This window comes from Aptenodytes forsteri, unplaced genomic scaffold (assembly GCF_000699145.1).
Source record: "Aptenodytes forsteri isolate BGI_AS27 unplaced genomic scaffold, ASM69914v1 Scaffold492, whole genome shotgun sequence".
Lineage (NCBI taxonomy): Eukaryota > Metazoa > Chordata > Aves > Sphenisciformes > Spheniscidae > Aptenodytes > Aptenodytes forsteri.
In genome coordinates, this window is record NW_008794172.1 from 604,861 (window position 1) to 621,047 (window position 16,187).

Below are 16,187 nucleotides of genomic sequence, written 5' to 3' on the forward strand. Positions count from 1 at the left end.
CCCGGCCCGCAGGCCTCCCCTGACAGCCGTGTTTCGCAGGCGGATTCCTGCAGCGGCCCTCGGTGAGGCAGCATGGGGAAGAGCTGCAAGGTGGTTGTGTGCGGCCAGGCCTCCGTCGGGAAAACGTCTATCCTGGAGCAGCTTCTGTACGGGAACCATGTGGTTGGTGAGTCTGCGGGGAGGGACGGGGAGGGAGCCTGGCGGAGGCCTGGCTGCGCTGCTGGCTGCCAGACAGCCCCGTGCTGCAGGTGGGCAGGGCCTGGCCCCCTTGGGCAAGGCCGTACCCGGAGACCCCCTAAACACGACAGCGGTGGGGGTGGAGGAGAGACTTCGCTGGCCTGCCCCAGGCCACCCTGCAGGGCAGTTTGGGTTGTGCCAGGGCCAGCTCCCTGGCCAGGGGCCCATGTCTCCCCTGCCCACCTCTCTGGCAGGCTCTGAGATGATCGAGACCCAGGAGGACATTTACGTGGGCTCCATTGAGACGGACCGGGGGGTGCGCGAGCAGGTGCGCTTCTACGACACGCGGGGTCTGCGGGACGGCCTGGAGCTTCCCAAGCACTGCTTCTCCTGCACGGACGGCTACGTGCTGGTCTATAGCACTGACAGCAAGGAGTCCTTCAAGCGGGTGGAGCTCCTCAAGAAGGAGATTGACAAGTCCAAAGACAAGAAAGAGGTGAGTACCCCAGGGGAAAGGGGCTGCAGGGTGGGATCTGCTCCCCTCGTTCAAGTTCTCACCCAGAGACTCTCCTTTTCTCTAGCTTGTCACAAGATGGTGACAGGGATCCCTGTTCCGTAAGACTCAGTTGTAACTGGCTACTGTCCTGAGATGCTTTCTGAGTGTACAAGTGCTCAACAGGCCCTTCCACTTTGGGGCTGGTTTGAGACACACAGACCTGAACAGGAGGGGAAGCTGCCAGAAGGGAGTGCTGGGAAATGTGGTGTGTTTTAAAAAGCCTTAGCATGGAGGGGGAATTAGCTGCAGGACTGGGCCTGGCACCAAGGGCCTTCAAGGCAGAGCCAGGCAGCACCATTTAGCTCTACATTTGGTACCTTCAGGGATTCTTCTCACCCTTTTCTGAACAGGTCACCATCGTGGTTTTGGGCAACAAGTGTGACCTGCAGGAGCAGCGCCGGGTGGACCATGACGCAGCCCAGCACTGGGCCAAGGGTGAGAAGGTGAAGCTGTGGGAGGTGTCCGTGGCTGACCGGCGTACACTGATCGAGCCGTTCATCTACCTGGCCAGTAAGATGACACAGCCACAAAGCAAGTCTGCTTTTCCCCTGAGTCGCAAGAACAAGGGCAGCGGATCCATGGATGGCTGAGCCTTGTTTTCCCTTCCCTTCCATTGCCACCTTGTCTTCCTCACCTCCCTATTTCCCTTGCACATACCTCCTGCTGAGCCTGTTTGGTGTTGTAAAGCCTGCGGGAAGCACGGTGGCACGAGGAATCGGCGTCCCAGGGCTGGGGATGGTCTTTGAGGATGAGAGAGGTGACCTATCTCCCTGCACTGGGGCAGAGACTGCTCTTTTCGCTGTCCAGCCCCTACAGATGTTGGAGGTGCTACAGGAAAGCCAGAATTCACTGAGTGACGTCCCTCTGCTCTCCAGGCGCGGGCTGGCAGACCCGAGGGCTGTAGGCTGCTAGAGGGGAGGCACAGCACGGGGCTGGCCAGCAGGTGGGGATCAGCTCCATGGCTGAGCACAGCCAGGCCAGAGGAAACAATTCCCTCTCTCTCCAGCTGCTCCGTTTTATATTTACTGATACCATGTGAGAAGAGCCCATTTGCCGGCCCTGCCTCCAGCCCAGCCACTGTCAGAGCAGCTCTCCCTTGTCCTACCCCAGCTGGCTCTGCGGTGCTGCAGTGTTCCCTGGCAGATTGCCCCTTACCTGGCAGTGCCCGCTGCTCCTTTACCTGCAGAAATACTCAGTCATCCTGCCCCAGTGAATGCATAGTGCAGAGCAGGGCAAGATGCTGTCATTGAGGGCAGGGTGCCCACATCCACCACGCTGCAGGCTCCTCTTACTGAGTGCAGACTCAGTCATGACCTTGGAGAAGCTGGGACTGTGCTTAGCCTGTGCACCCTGATGCTTAGGGCTGTGGCAGCTCTCGCTGCCCATCCGTCACGGTGCTGACTCCCCTCTCAGAACCACCACAAGACAAGGGAAAGGTGTCCCGGTCCTGCCCAGCAGCACGTGTTCCCTACAGCTAGTCTGGATTGAGGGGAAAAAAAAAGAATGATGAGAAAGCCCTGGCTTGTTTATACTTGTTCCTTTTATTTACTGAGTAACACAATAAAGCGATGAGATTCGATTATCAAAATATTTTCCTTTTTTTTTTCCCAACAGTTATAGTACATCAAAAAAATATACAATGAACATTACAGGAGGGGTACTGGCCAAGTCCCTAGAGTCTGTTTATTCCATTTTTGTGGGTTTTTTTGTTGGTTTTTTTTTTGAATCAAACTGTTCACATCACTCCAAGGTTATTTACAGAGGGGCACACGTTATTGAGCGCTATGGACTATGCCCTACTACCTAGTACAGCATATGCTAAGTCAAAGGCAGTAAATGCTTTGGATAGCACAGGAGCAGGGAGGGTTTCTGGAGGCGGGGGGATGCGATAGAGGGAGCGTGTTCTTACACAGCTCGTTGCAGTATTATTGTTATTAGAAGGAATGGCTTTCAAGGGGTTAAAGTGCCAAGTGTAGGAGTGTATTAGGACTCCACTGGTAGAGGGGTGACAGGAGCAGCCACTGCTGGCTCCAGCACAGGCTTTTTAGAACAAAATGCAAGGGAATGACCCACCAGTGCCAAGTGGCTCCTGTAGACTGGAGCACGGCCGCAGCTGGCTGCTCCCGGCTCCCCACGGTCCCGAGGCTGGTGGGCATGTTGCAGGAGGGGACACGCTCCCCTTCTCTGCTGTGGCCAGGGCTGGGAGTGGCCGGCGCAGCGGCCTGGGGAAGAGCACAGTGAGATGAGCAGGGGGAGGGCTGGAGCTGGGCTGACCACGGGCTGCTTGGCACTGTGATGCTGTCGGAGCTGTGTCCCTCCTGCCGCCCGGGGGCCCCAGCCAGTGCAGGCTCCTGTCCTGTGGGACGCGGGGTCCAGGCTACATGTGTCCCCTGGGCTGTGGGACCATCTCCCTGTCCCTGCCAAAGCCAGTGCTGCTGGGAGCCTTCCTTCCCTCAGCTGCTCTCCAAGCCACGTCTCCCACCACCACTGTAAGACATTTCGGTTGTCTCTACCCCCAGCCTTCCATACAAGCTCGCTCTTCTCCTGGTGCCCTCTCCCCGCTTCCCTCCTTCCCTGGGGTGGAGAGGAGATGCCCTGAGCAGATGAATCCGTACCCAGGGGCTCCCTCGCATTCCCGGCCTCTGCGGCAGGAGTGCAGCAGTGGCACCGTGGGTCAGTGCTGCCCATGGCACGAGAAACAGGCCCTCCAGACGCAGGCGTACGGCTCTGTGCCGCCCCGTTCCCTCTGTGCAGGCTTCCTGCCCTCTCCTGAGGCTCCAGCTCTTTCTGCCAGCTCTGGGAAGCAGAAGCATTTCAGCTGTGTGAGTTACCTGTTGGCCGGTTCCCATTCACCTCCCGTTGCCAGGAACCCTGTCCTGAGCATTAGTGGAGCGCACTGGGCAAAATCCTCCTGAAATCCAGGCATTGCTTACAGCCAAGATGTAGGACGTGTGTGCTTGTGCATGTGGATTCCCAGGTGCACAAACCGACCTGCCTCTTCCCAAGGGCTGGGAGCGAACGTGGGCCACAGCAGAGGTCTCTGAGCCAGCACCCTGGGCCAGGGGACGGGAAGGAAATCGTCTGCACAGAGCTAAGTGTTGCGTTGCTTTTTTCTGCTCTGACCACCACTCCTGGCTGTACAGACAGCATGAGCACCAAAGTAAAATGCAGACAGCAAATGCGGTGGGCGAGCTGCTCCCCCTGGATTGCATAGATCGGGGTGGGTTGTCACTCCAGCGTAAGGTCCATTTGGGTTGCAACTTTCCTGCATATTTCTATTTACAGCAGCACGCTGGGAACCCGGAGCGCCATGGTTACAGTTTTCAGACCAGGTCATCGCTGGGCTTTCTGAGCACAGTGAAAAGCAGAGCTACGGCTTCAGGGTCCCTCCAGAGCCCGGCTTTCCGCAGGCTACGACGGGAGCATCACACGGAGAGCGCCAGGCATAGGTTCAGGTGCTGCCTGCTCCTTCGTACCCGATTGTCTGGGCTGCTGGGGACGCCTTTGTTTTTGGGAGTCATCAGTAACTCCCTGGAAGCTCCTAATGGGGATGGGGTTGGACGGCCGGGCACGGCGGCGGGCCAGCAGGCAAGCAGCAGCATTGCCTTTCACTGGAAAACCGAAAGTGCTTTAGTGACATTCACTCAGCCTCACAGCATCTCCCGGGAGGTAGGGGCAGGGCTGTCCACCGCGGGTAGGACAGAGGCAAACAGCTGGCGCCGAGCACAGGGTCACCTCCTCGGAGAGCCCGGACTGGGCAGCCTGGCTCTCCTGTCCTCGCTGGGCTGGAGCGGAGCCTGTCTCCAGCCGCATGCCCAAGTTGTGTGCTTCTCAGGGGCCAGGGCAGGGGCAGTGTGCTTTCGGAGGGAGGAGGCGCCGGCCCTGGGCTTCGGCTATTGCTTTCGGAGTGAAGATGCGGTCAGTGTGGCCGGTGCCCGCCACAGCGGGGGCTCTTTGGCTGGTGGGACATAGGGGGTTGTGGGGTGTAGGGGGCTGGTGGGCAGCATGGAAACCCCCAGCCAGCATGGGCAAGTGCGGGGCTGGTGAGGGCACAGCCAGCCCAGTCCCAGAGGGGAACTGCTGACTTTCCGCTTGTGCTGGGGTCGTTTCTCCCAGTATAAGCTGGGCTGAGACTCCCCTTGCAGTTCCCTTCCCGCTGGGCTGGCAGGGACTGGCCGGCCAGAAGGATGCTCCTTCCCCCAGGGACCAGCCAGCTCCTCTTCTTCCAGTCTGGTAACTGGGAGGGTGATGAACAAGAAACCAGCAGGCCAAGGACAGGCAGCCCCTGCCCACGAGACACAAGAGGGTCCTGGTGACTCTGGCACCATCCTTTCCCCTGCGCCACGCAGCCGTGTGATGGGCTCTGCTGAGCACGGGACCGGCACGGGCGGGAGGAGTGGCGGGGATGCACGGCGGGGCTGGCTGGGCTCTGCTGGGGTATCTTGCTCCAGCAGGAGCCCGCTCGAAGCAAAGGAGAAGCCGGGGTTGATGTCTACGACTATGGTTTCCCACCAGCCACAAGAGCAGCCTGCCCAGGAGCGCCGCCCCGCACCGTGCAGCCCCCCACGGCAGATGGACCTTCGGCAGGTGAGCGGCTCTAGTAGGGCGCAAAGACGATGGGGCCCGGCGTGGTGCGGACGTGGGCTGGCGGCGTTCGGAAAAGGGCTGGTCCGAGGATCGGGGCTTGGAAGAGGGTGGTGGCAGCGGCTGGTCTCAGGGCGAGGGGGCCAGGCATGGCGCAGACGGCGGCTGCGGTGAGCGGGCTCGGCAGGAAGCGGGTTGCCAGGGTTTTGGTGAGATGCTTCTGCAAAGCCAGCTTGGACTGCAGGGAGGAAGGAGGAGACACCGTGAGGCACCCGGCTGCAGGAGAGCCCCCAGCCCCAGCTCCCTGGGCCGGACAGGCAGCCCCGCATCAGCCCCTGCCCACGTTCGCTTTCAGCTGAGTTTTCAGCACGTCTCTGCAGGAAACGCAGCCCCTGGCCCCAACCCAACACGCACTCCATTCCACAGCCCCGGCCCCTCAGCTCGGCTGCTTATGGGTCAGAGCACGCAGGGATGCCCCAGTCGCGATGACCTCCCCGGGGAGATCCTCAGCCCCATCATGCCGACCCAGAGACCTGCCCTGGCTTTTGCAATGGCTGGTCCGTTCCCTGCATCAGTGCTTTCCTCTGGTGCCCTGGGATGACATTTGCTGCCAAACTCTCTGCTAAACTAGACAGGGAGGCTTGTGTCTCTGCAAACAAAATGCTTCGACTTGGATTAACTGAGCCGTGCCAGCCTCAAGCACCCAACCATCACAGCTCTCCCATTCAGAAATCGCGAAACAGGTGGAAGAATCACAAATGCTGCAGTTGTGAATGCTGCTGCCAGAGGACTCACAAGTTATTCCCGTGCTTTCCTTCCCACGAACAAAGACACGAAACCCCTCTCACCACTACAGCCTGCCCTCCCCGAGGGGAGCAGGTTAGATGTGATCATGGGAACTGAGGCTTTAAGAAAAGCAGCCCCTGTGTCTCTTATTGCAAGAGATGGCTAACATGGCAAACGATGTTTCGGAGAGCAAACCGGGTGGGTAATTTGCAGGGAGACAGATACCTTGAGAATACTCACTGCGAGGGCAGCATTCTTCTGCAGCTTGTTATAGGGGCTGTACTTGGGCTTGGGCGGCTTCCCCGCCAGCCTGTCTTTGTGCCTCCGGCTGCTCATGTGCTGGGAGAGGAAAACAGCCGGATCACCCGGAGCCAGGACAGCGAGGGCAGACCCACGGCACCGCACGGCTCAGGTCCTCAGGGGATGCCCATCACCTTCTCACAGGGGACTGTCAGGTACCCACCCCCCAAGGCCCCAGTGCCTGTGGAGAGGGGTCTGCACGCCCGCGCCCGGTGCCCCTGCATTCCCAGGGAAAAGGTATGTGCCAGGCCTGGCATTATCACCTGTTTGAGCTGGGTCTCCGAGTTCACGTAGATCTCGCACACTTGGCAGTGAAACGCCTTGTTCTGGATGTTGATGCTGCCCTTGTTGCCAATCCGCTTGGACTTGTGCCCTGCCCGGGAGAGGAGCTTGCCTCGGCCTCGCCGCATCTGGGTGCTGTGACCTTCCAGCATCGACTTGTGCTTGGCACCTGGGTGGCAGAGGGGACACTCAGCAAACACTGACTTTGCAAACAAACCCAGTGCCGTGCCGAGTGCCGTGGCAGCAGGAAGGATGCCGTCTGGGCAACTCACCCGCAGGGCTGTGCATCCCTGCTCCCTTGGAACCCTGGTCCCACCACCTCCCTGTGCCCGGCAGCGCTTGCAGGCAGATGGGACAAGGAGCTGCCTGGCAAGTCCGGACTCTTGCCGGGGATGTGGCAGCCCATTCTGAAACCCTGCCACGCTCTCGTGGCCAGCTGCGCTTCGCAGGCAGACCAGAAATGCTCAGCTTCCCGGAGACCACCCCCCTCCATGTGCCAGACCTTTGGAGAAACTGCTATTTTAAGCATGTGCTGGAGCCTGGAGCCTGTCCCCGGGTGTTAGCAGAGTCTGCAGAGCTGGGCACACATCGCCCGCCGTGCTGCAGCATCTGAGCTGTGCCCAAGGTCAGAGATGATTCGGTCGCAGAGCCAGGAATAGCTCAGCAGGGTTACAGGAGGCAGGGAAGGAGGAACTCGAAATCCCCGCACACCTGGGGACAGGGCGCTCTGTCCTGCCCCTGCCAGCACGGGGATGACAGGGTGGGGGTGGGCAAGTAATTTAAGCCACTGCTAATTCATTCTATTTTTTAAGGCGTTAAGCAAGGAGCCCGAGTCCGTGTGACAGCCATGGAGGAACACAAGCCTGCAAACATTTTGTTTGTTTGTTTGTTTGTTTGTTCGTTCGTTCTTTTTCCCCAAATCAGCTCCTAAATTTGTAACCGGAGCTGACAAAAGCAAAAGGACACGTTTGCAGCTAAGCTGCAGCGGTGTCCTGAGCCGACCCTTGTGCACGGCTGCTGCTGCTGCCCCGGGAGGCAGTTGGGGCTGGGGGAACTGGTTCCCAGTTCTTGCCGAACTGGGGAAGAGGAGGCCCTTCCCTTAAAACTGGGGTGCCTGTCCTTGTTTAGCATCCTCCAGAGAAAGGGGCAAGGCTGGAGCTGGCACTGCAGAGCCCGCGGACCCCGCTGGGGGTCCCCCACACCGCAGCTGCTGCTGCCCGCCACTGCCCCGGGGGGGTCCGGCCTCCCCCTCCTGCCCTCCAGCAACCCCCAGGCTGCAGGGGGACCCTCGCCAGCCCCAGAGACCTGCCTGCCCCGAGGGGGCTGCCACGCACAGCCGATGAGCCATCGCTTGCTGCTGAGCTCCGAAGCTCGTTAGATTCCCAAGGGGCTTCTCGAAACAACCACGAGCCCAAACCACCAAGCTGCTTTTGGAAGGATTATCCTGGGTCTGAAAGAGGCACTGGCACTCAGGTTGTTATCAGCTTAAAGCCAAACTGCAATGGAATATAAAGTAGCCTCCAATCACTTGATTAAATGTATCTGAAAATGTCTAATTAAGAGACATGAACAATAAGAGAGCATTTGACCTTGCTAAAATTCACTTCATAAGCTGCAGCACAGGTAAAACACCACCACTTATCTTTGCAAGCCACCTTAATTAACCCTTTTTAATTAAAGCAACATTCATTAACGCTCGCCATTTCCCTGCAAGGCTGTTTGGTGATGGGGTATGGCGGGGCTTTGCACGGAGCCCAGGATGGAGCTGCGAGGCGCCCGTCCACCCGTCCCCCGCGCAGGCGATGCCCTTACCGGTGTTGTGAGCCTCCAGCTGGGACAGGGAGTTGACGGTCACTTTGCAGGTGGGACAGTACAGGTGCTGTTTGCTCTTCTTCCCCTCCTTCTCGCTCTCGGGGGCTGAGCTGACGCTGCTGCCCGACTCGGCTGCCTGCACCTCGGCTGCCTGCGTAGCTGAGGAGGCCATGCTGGTGGCATCCGAGGTGCCCTCCGACAGCTCCGAGGCCGGCGGGGAGCCCAGCGGAGCGACGCTGCCCGACAGCTCCGCAGGCGACTCCTCGGCGCTGGGCGTCAGCCCCAGGCTGCTGCACTCACCCTCTGGCTCCTGCAGGCCGTTGTCTTGAGCTGGCAGGAGGGAAAGGGAAGAGGGGAAAAAAGAAAGAAATGGGCAGAAAGGGAAAGTTCTCTGTGCTTGAACGGGTTTTCTGGGTTTCAGAGCACCACCCTCCTCCCTGAGACCATCTCAGGCACCGTCTGCTCACGTTCATCCCTGCTGAGGTTGGCTCTTCCCCAGGTCTCTCCCATTCCCGCTTTTATCTGCAGCTCATGGCAGCCGGGCTCAGCACAAAAGCCCAGGTGAGCTCCAGGCGCTGCCTCGGCTCAGGGGGATCTGACTCCTACCAGCCCCGTCCCTGCATGGGGGCAGAGCCCTGGGGATGTGCGAGCCCTCATCAGGGCATGGGCAGGGAACGCTTCCTCTCCTGCAGCTGTTCAGAACATCTCCCAGAGACACCAAATCACGGGGGAAACACCCGCCGTTTCCCCCGAATGGGTGGGGGGCCAGATTCCCCCCAGGGATGTGAGCTGCCCAGGCTCCTGGGCTGGATTTCCACCCCTTTCATGTAACGCTGCCCCCAGCCAGGCATGCTGGGGACGCCAGCGGAGCACAAAAGCTCATTTATTAATGCTTGCGGTGGCATTTATGCCGCACTAATCGCAGCCCTCCTCAGCCCGACCAGCAGCTGACCGTGGTGGGATGCTCAGACACAAAGCTGCTGCGGGTCGGGATTTAATCGGGCTCTTCAGGATGCTGCAGCCACGGCAAGGCTGTGAACACAAACGCCCCCGCCCCCCCCGGAAACGGCCCAGGAACCGGCCAGGTCACTCACAATGGTGTCACGGGCTGCCGGCGCGGGACCCTCCCGCACACCCCTGCCCGCGTACCTGTGCTGCCGGGCTCCCCGCTGCCCTCGGGGCTGGGGTCGAAGTCAGCTGCACAGTCCCTGCTGGCGGCCACCGCCGCAGCCCCTGCCGTCTTCTGCTTGTTCTTCGTGGCCTCGATGGCTTTCAGCCTCCGCGCGTGCTTGTGGCCCTTATAGTGGGCTTCTGCCTGGTTCTGGGGAGGAGAGATGGGGACGGCCGTGTTGGTGCTATGGCCAGACAGACGGATGGACTCAGGGAGGATGGGTGAAGGGGTCAGCCTCAGGCCGTGGCCGCTCGGACACGTTTCCAGTGCAGCCACCTCCCCTGGTGACATTCATCCCCGGGGCCACCTTGGAGGTGGTATTTTTGGCTGGGTGTAGCACAAAGCTGCTTTCCTCCTCCCGCCAGATTGCTCTGCACACAAATGTATTCAGGCCGAGGTATCACTTCGCTAAGACATCACCGCATTGCACGGCCGAGATAAGGACCCTGCTCTGATTAAATGCATCAAGTCACTTTTAAAAGAAGCTTTCAGGCAAAATTTATGACTTCAGAAACGTACAATGAATTGCTAGCTGTAAAAATAAAATAAAGAAGTATGTTGGTGGGGAGGACACGTCTCCCATTGTAACCTAATGGGTGTCTAACATGCAATTTACATTCACGGGCTCCTTTCTCCCAGTGAATACTGAATAATGAAGTGCATGTTGATGGGTTCATGCCTGCACCAAACTGATAAAAACATACACAAAAGAAAATCACCCGAACATTTGTGTACTCCGCTGTCGGGGACAATGCCACATTGTCCCCAAAAACAACTAGTTTAGCAATTTATGGAAACTAAATCCAATATGAATTAAGACACTGTACCACTGAGCAGCATGGATTAATTTGCACGGCATTTTCAGAGGCCAGCTGAGGCTTCCCTCACTCAGTAGGAGGAAGCATCCCTTCCCTCCCCCCGTGGCTTTCCAAGGGCTGGGAACGGTGTCTGGGGCTGTGCGGCAACGGCCGGGTACGTGGGAAAGCGAAAGGCCCATCCAAGCGCGGGGCCTCATTAGCAAATACAATAAACTTCCCCCAGATAACGGGGTTGGGACGGGGCTGCACTGCAGCCTAAGTAGGTCACCTGGCACCGCTGCCACTCTGCGCAGAAATACAAGTGGCGTGCGAGGGTCTGCGCCAGGACGTGCTCTCCCACAGACGTGACCTCGGGGGGGACACGGGCAGGGACTGGCAGAGTGGGGGTGAGCAGCACAGGGTGCCTGCGGGGGCAGCAGGAGCGTGTGGTGGGACCAACTCTCCCGGCACCGCTCTTCCAGCTGGGATGCAGCTTGGAACGGGAAAGTGGTGCTTTTCCCCAAGCCGCTTGTTGCGGAGCAGAATAATTAAGCCCAGAAATGCTGACTTCTGCAGGCAGAGCAGCACCCAGCCCCGGGATCTGCTGATACAGCTCGGCCAGGCTGGGACGGCACCTCCACGGGAGGCAGAGCCAGCCTGGCCGGGGCGCAACATCTGGGCAGGCGCAGCCGCCCCGGGGGACACGAGAGCAGCTCCCGGCAGCCCACGCTGCCAGACACCGAGCGCGCAGGCAGCTCCAGCAGATGAGACTCCGCTCGGGGCCATCCTCCCGTGGGTACAGGGGCTCAGTACTGCCTCGCTCCCCCAGGAAGGGACGGCCGAGGCCAGGGGATGCTCCCAGGCTGGCAGCTCTATAGGTAATGCGTGTGCCCGGGCTGGGCTGAGCACGGGAGACTCCTGCCTCCACCTCTGCCCTGCACGCCATGCAGCAGTGGCACAGAGGAGCAGATGTACTTGTGCCGGTGCGAGCGGGGCCAGCCCAGGTGAAGGGCTCCGAGCTGCTGCCCGTGTGGAGGAGGCTCTTGCCGCTCCACTCCCAGCCCTGCTGCCTGCAAACCCCTGTCCCTCTCCTGCTGGCTTTGAGCAAGAATTCCCTTTCAAACCTTTTTATCAGTTTTCCCTGCAAAAGATCAGCTGTGTGCAGTTCATTACCACCGGGATCAATAAATGTTTCCTTCCTCCCCTCTACAAGGTGGTTGATTTACTTAGAATAAAAGGCTGGGGAAAAAAAACCCACCTGCCACACCAGAGCTCTAGGAAGCCAAGGCAAGGAAGATTATATTCAGCTCCCAAGGACCAGATATGAATTGCATGGGCTGATAAAGCAGCTTAAGCGCAAACACCGAGACCAAGGCAGCAAGGAACAGACCCAGACAAAACGACGAGGAGCAGAAAGAGCCAGCATGGCAAACAGAGGACATGGCAGCCCCAGGAGCGCCTGGGCCCATGGGCAGGGAGATGTCGGTGGAAACGTCAGCCGGGGCAGGCGCAGAGCGCGGGAGGGCAGAGCTCCGAGGAGCTGCCACCTGCGCGATGGGCGGCCGTGTGGTGCCCCCGTCGTGGGATGCTCCTGCTCAGCCGCAGGCGCTGGCACCAGCCCCGCTCGCCCCACTCGCCCGCCCAGCCCTGCACTCGCCGGCCCCGCTTACCGCAGAGTTGAAGCGCAGGTGGCAGATGTTGCAGGAGATGAACTGCTTCTTCTTGAGCGGGGTGGGCACGCCGAAGGTGTGGCTGATCACCGCCTTCTGCACCGGGTCCATCTGGAAGGGGAGGGAAGGCAGAGGGTGGCTGGGTGCCATGCCGTGACGGCTGCCCCGGCATGGCACCGCGACTCAACGATCCCCCGCACCCGCCATGGTCGCTGAGGAGCCACTGCAAACACCGGCAGAGTTCACGCCTGGTGTCTGGAAGGAGCGAGCGGCTGGGGCGGCAGAGGAGCCCCATCTGCCATGGAGACACCTCCCGCACGGGGCAACATGTGCTGCGTTGATGCCTGTTCTTGTCTTTTTTAAACCATCCCTGAAAAAAACAAACCTGCAGGGTCCAAACGCCTGCTGTGGTCTGGCAGAGGGGACGAGGCCACTGCAGGGGCATAGACTGCAGACCCTGTCCTCCCCAGCCCCACCGTGCTCCCCTGCGTGTCCCCCCCGTCCCCTCTCCCCCCACCACAGACACTGGTGTCACAGGTGGCAAATTATCTGTTTCTGTTTGAGCTCCCAGTTGCTGCCCTCGACCTTCCAGTGCCAGGGCAGCTTTCCAAGACACTTAGCAGGAGCAGAAACCACCAAAAAAGGGGGCAGAGGCGATCAAAACAAGCAACCGGCCATTAATCCTCCACATGCTCTTCATCAGGGAGCTGAAACATCCCTGTGCAAAGCCAAAGGCGTGAGCGGAGCCACGCATGCCTGCTGCTTGCCCACGGGACACTGCACAGCGCACACAGGGGCCGAGGCAGGACGGACAACGGTGCCTGCAGCTGCGGGTGCAGCTTGCCCGAGGCATGGTGCCCGTGCAAAGCCACTCCGGGCTGCCCCGCTGCCCCACTCCCGGTCAGGTATGCACTTTGCCTGCTCTAATCAAATTACAAGACTGACAAATTGCAAGCCTGCGCAGCCCCTGGTATCTCACCAGGCGTGTGCGCGGAGACAGAACAGCTCCAGCTATCTGCAATGAGCCGTGTCTTTCCACGAGGCCATTCATGGTGGGGCAGCGCGCGGGGGCTGCAGGCGAGGCAGATGCGTGCAGGCTGATGACAGCCCCTGGCGCTTCTGCCTCTTCCCAGGACTCGGCGTCATTCCTCAGCCCAGGCAGCAAACTTGTTCGAAAAGCCATAATTGTTTTAAACAAAATGCATTTATTAAGGGGGGAAAAATAAGAATAACCTCTTTGTTTGAGCGTGGCTATAATCTATAATGCAAGTATTGTTCCCCTACCCTGTGGCATAGGAAGATTATCTTATCTGAGTCCTGCTGTCAGTAGAGCCTTGGGTTTTCAGGCGATCATATTTCTCTGCAAAGCTATTTTGTTGCTGAGACAGGTGCATCAGTCTTCGAGGCACATGCCTGGACAACAGAGCCATTATCAAAACCCCAAATTCCTTTCCAGGAATGAGCAGAATGGTAAAAGCAGGTGATTAATGAAGTGCCTGTTTGCTACGAAATTTTACTCACTTATCTGGCATATAAATGAAGAGGCTTTTGGGGTTCGGCGGAGACCTGGAGGAAGCTACAGATGGCAAAGATGCTGCTCCCCCCCTGACGACAAACATTGCAATGTGCTACAGGCAGCATTCCCGTGCTGCCAGTCTGTGGGCAGAAGTGGGGCCAGCACTCGTTTTCAAGGAAACACCCACCTTTTCCACACAAAGAAAAGAAAAACGGCTCTAACCTTCGCAGCAGCGTCAGCTGCCGGGGCCCGGCTGGCGGCTCCCACTGAGCCCTGCTGGCTCCCACGGGCTCATCCGCCCCCCGAGCGCTGCGGCAGGAGCAGGGCAGGGGGGCAGAGGAGGATGCACAGGAAAGGGAGATGCTGGCACAAGGATGCAAAGGCGGCCAGGGACCATCCTGGCCTGAACCTGAACTTGCCAGCGAAGCCAGCGGCGCCGGGGCCATGGTCAAGCACCGACTCCGGGGTGGTGGCACTGGCGGCCGCAGCAAAACACCCCCTCATCCTCCTGGGGCATAAGGTGATGGCATTGACCTGGGCCTTTACACCCCCTGCGCTTTTGCCAAGCCCCTGTTGCTCTGCCCTGTGCAGGTGCAGCAGCTGTGAGCTCCCCGGGGCCAGGCTGGCCGATGTACCCAAAACCTGGCTCCTCGCCCCAGCCCCGTGCATCCCGGCCAAGGCTGGTGCAGCTGGGGACCATCACCACTCCTGCTATCCCAAAGCAAACGCAAGCACTGCATCCTGAAAAGGCTTCAGGTGCCCAGCCCCACGGGAGCACACCCAGGGGCACGCGTGCCATCTGCACGGTGTCGGCGGAGGCTGAGTGACCCCTCGCCACAGCCGCTTTTTGCTCTGTCGAGCACGCTTGGCGAGCGCGGCGTGTTTGCAGCACGCGGGGCGCTTTGCTGGAAGCCCAGCCCAGCTCCCTCTGGCACACAGCACTGAGCAGCTCCAACACCTGGATGCCACCTGAGAGCCCCTGTGCTTCTCTCCGAATGAAAACACAAACGTACCCTCAACTTCTCCCTAACATATGCACTCATTGCTATTTCAGATGGGAAAAGGAATCATTATAGACCCCGCAGCTCTCCCCTGGGGCCGGTGAGGGTCTGTGCCGCAGCAGTACGTACCGGTGCCCGCAGCCGGGTGGGTGGAGGCTCTTCCCGGTGGTTTCCAGCAGAACTGACCCAACAGCAGAGGTAGGCTTTGGGCACCGCACACTTGGAGAATAAAGATCTCAGCTTTATAGTCAATTCTTATTGACTCACATTACTTTATTTATCGCTGGATGTTCCTACAGATATAAATAGAGATCCCTGTGCTGAGCTCCCTGCCGGCCACCGAGGTCAGAAACGGGAATTCACAGGGACGCAGCATCAGTTCGGATTGCATCTCCTGCCGTGGTTTTGCAAGGCGCTGCTGGGTCCTGGGGATTTGCAACATCCCAAGAGCTGGAAAGGGCCTTTCAAGCATGAAACCTGCCTTCTGTGTTGCGTTAGAATTCTTTTTCCCTGTTGTTGTTGCTTTAAGTGGCAGGAGAGCTCAGCTTGGAAAGGTTTTGCTCGCTCCGGAGTAAAACATCTGCTGGGTTCGTGAGAGCCTTGTGACCTGCTCAAAGTGCAAAGTGTTCTGCTGAGCAGTTGCAAACAGCTCCTGCTCTGCAGGGCAACGCCGAATCCTGCACAGCATCACCAGCGACGCTGGGTAAGCAAAGGCAAACCTTCTGATTTCTTTTTATAGTAATTCAGATACAGCAGCTCTTTCAAAAGGTAAAATACCCTGACTGATGCCCCCTCCCACCCGCCCAAATTACCCCTGAGGCTGAGCTGCCAGGTGGCATCTCTGACCTGGCATCATGGTTACTTGGGCAGAGAAACGAAGACCTGCCAGCCTGGCTCCAGGGCGCGGCGATGCTCGAGCCCTGCATCCTGCGAGGACAGGGACTCGGCTCTGGCTCCCTGCAAAGCCACCTGCCCGGGCATGACGCTGAGCCCTCGCAACCCCAGCCTCAGCCACCTCTCCAGCACAAACGCATCCCGAAGGGGCAGCTTCCACCCCTGGACGATCAGGCCTGGCTTTGCTCAGCTAACATCACGCGCCAGACTCGGGTCTGAGCTCAGAGCAATTAATTCAAGGTGCCCGTACAGCCGGGACAGCCTCCCCCAGCATCTCCATCCCCGTGTCCGACTCATCCTCTGGGGCAGAGGAGTCCCCACCAAGCACAGAAGCAGCATGACGAAGCTGTGCGGCTCCAGCAAGTGCAAGAGATTCATTTTCCAAATTATTATTTTTTTTAAAGCAACACAACTCTGGAGAACACGTGCCAAGGCGGGGGCACGCAGGAGCCAAGCAGAACAAACAACGGGATCTGGTTCAAGTTAGCTACTGACTCCAGCGACTAAAAACAGGAGCCCAGACAAAGAGCAGCAACCTTAATAGCATAAAAAAAAAATCATCCTCTCCTGTGTTTCTGCTTGTTAGCACAGGGGAGAGACAGGCTAGAGCTGGGATTTCAAAAGAGCTTAAAGGAGTTAGA

General features: G+C 58.8%; 2 protein-coding genes across 3 annotated transcripts in view; one reads left to right on the forward strand and one right to left on the reverse strand.

The window, feature by feature from the left end:
• Positions 1-7: 7 nt before the first annotated feature.
• Positions 8-2,317, forward strand: NKIRAS2 (NFKB inhibitor interacting Ras like 2). 2 transcript variants are annotated; one of them, XM_009282714.2, is made up of 4 exons: positions 8-166; positions 432-509; positions 607-673; positions 1,084-1,280. In XM_009282714.2, exons 1-4 carry the CDS (start codon positions 73-75, stop codon positions 1,178-1,180), a joined length of 336 nt encoding a protein of 111 aa, XP_009280989.1. In that variant the 5' UTR covers positions 8-72; the 3' UTR covers positions 1,181-1,280. The 2 variants fall into 2 exon arrangements, with proteins under 2 accessions (XP_009280989.1, XP_009280981.1); XM_009282706.2 differs by having other exon boundaries at positions 432-673; positions 1,084-2,317.
• A 3,013-nt stretch (positions 2,318-5,330) lies between these two features.
• Positions 5,331-16,187, reverse strand: part of LOC103901792 (zinc finger protein 385C) — a 54,227-nt gene continuing 43,370 nt past the window's right edge. The window contains exons 3-8 of the mRNA XM_009282736.2: positions 12,136-12,246; positions 9,647-9,818; positions 8,498-8,827; positions 6,667-6,854; positions 6,329-6,442; positions 5,331-5,555 (exon numbers count right to left, since the gene is read on the reverse strand). Coding sequence (XP_009281011.2) covers positions 5,331-5,555; positions 6,329-6,442; positions 6,667-6,854; positions 8,498-8,827; positions 9,647-9,818; positions 12,136-12,246 — 1,140 coding nt within the window. The remainder of the gene's footprint in view (positions 5,556-6,328; positions 6,443-6,666; positions 6,855-8,497; positions 8,828-9,646; positions 9,819-12,135; positions 12,247-16,187) is intronic.

Excerpts from the sequence above, each read along its gene's own strand:
- NKIRAS2 (XM_009282706.2), top strand. The coding sequence starts at position 73 with ATGGGGAAGAGCTGCAAGGTGGTTGTGTGCGGCCAGGCCTCCGTCGGG. Across the intron at positions 167-431 it reads GTACGGGAACCATGTGGTTG|GCTCTGAGATGATCGAGACC; the intron begins GTGAGTCTGCGG and ends CCTCTCTGGCAG. Across the intron at positions 674-1,083 it reads AGTCCAAAGACAAGAAAGAG|GTCACCATCGTGGTTTTGGG; the intron begins GTGAGTACCCCA and ends TTTTCTGAACAG.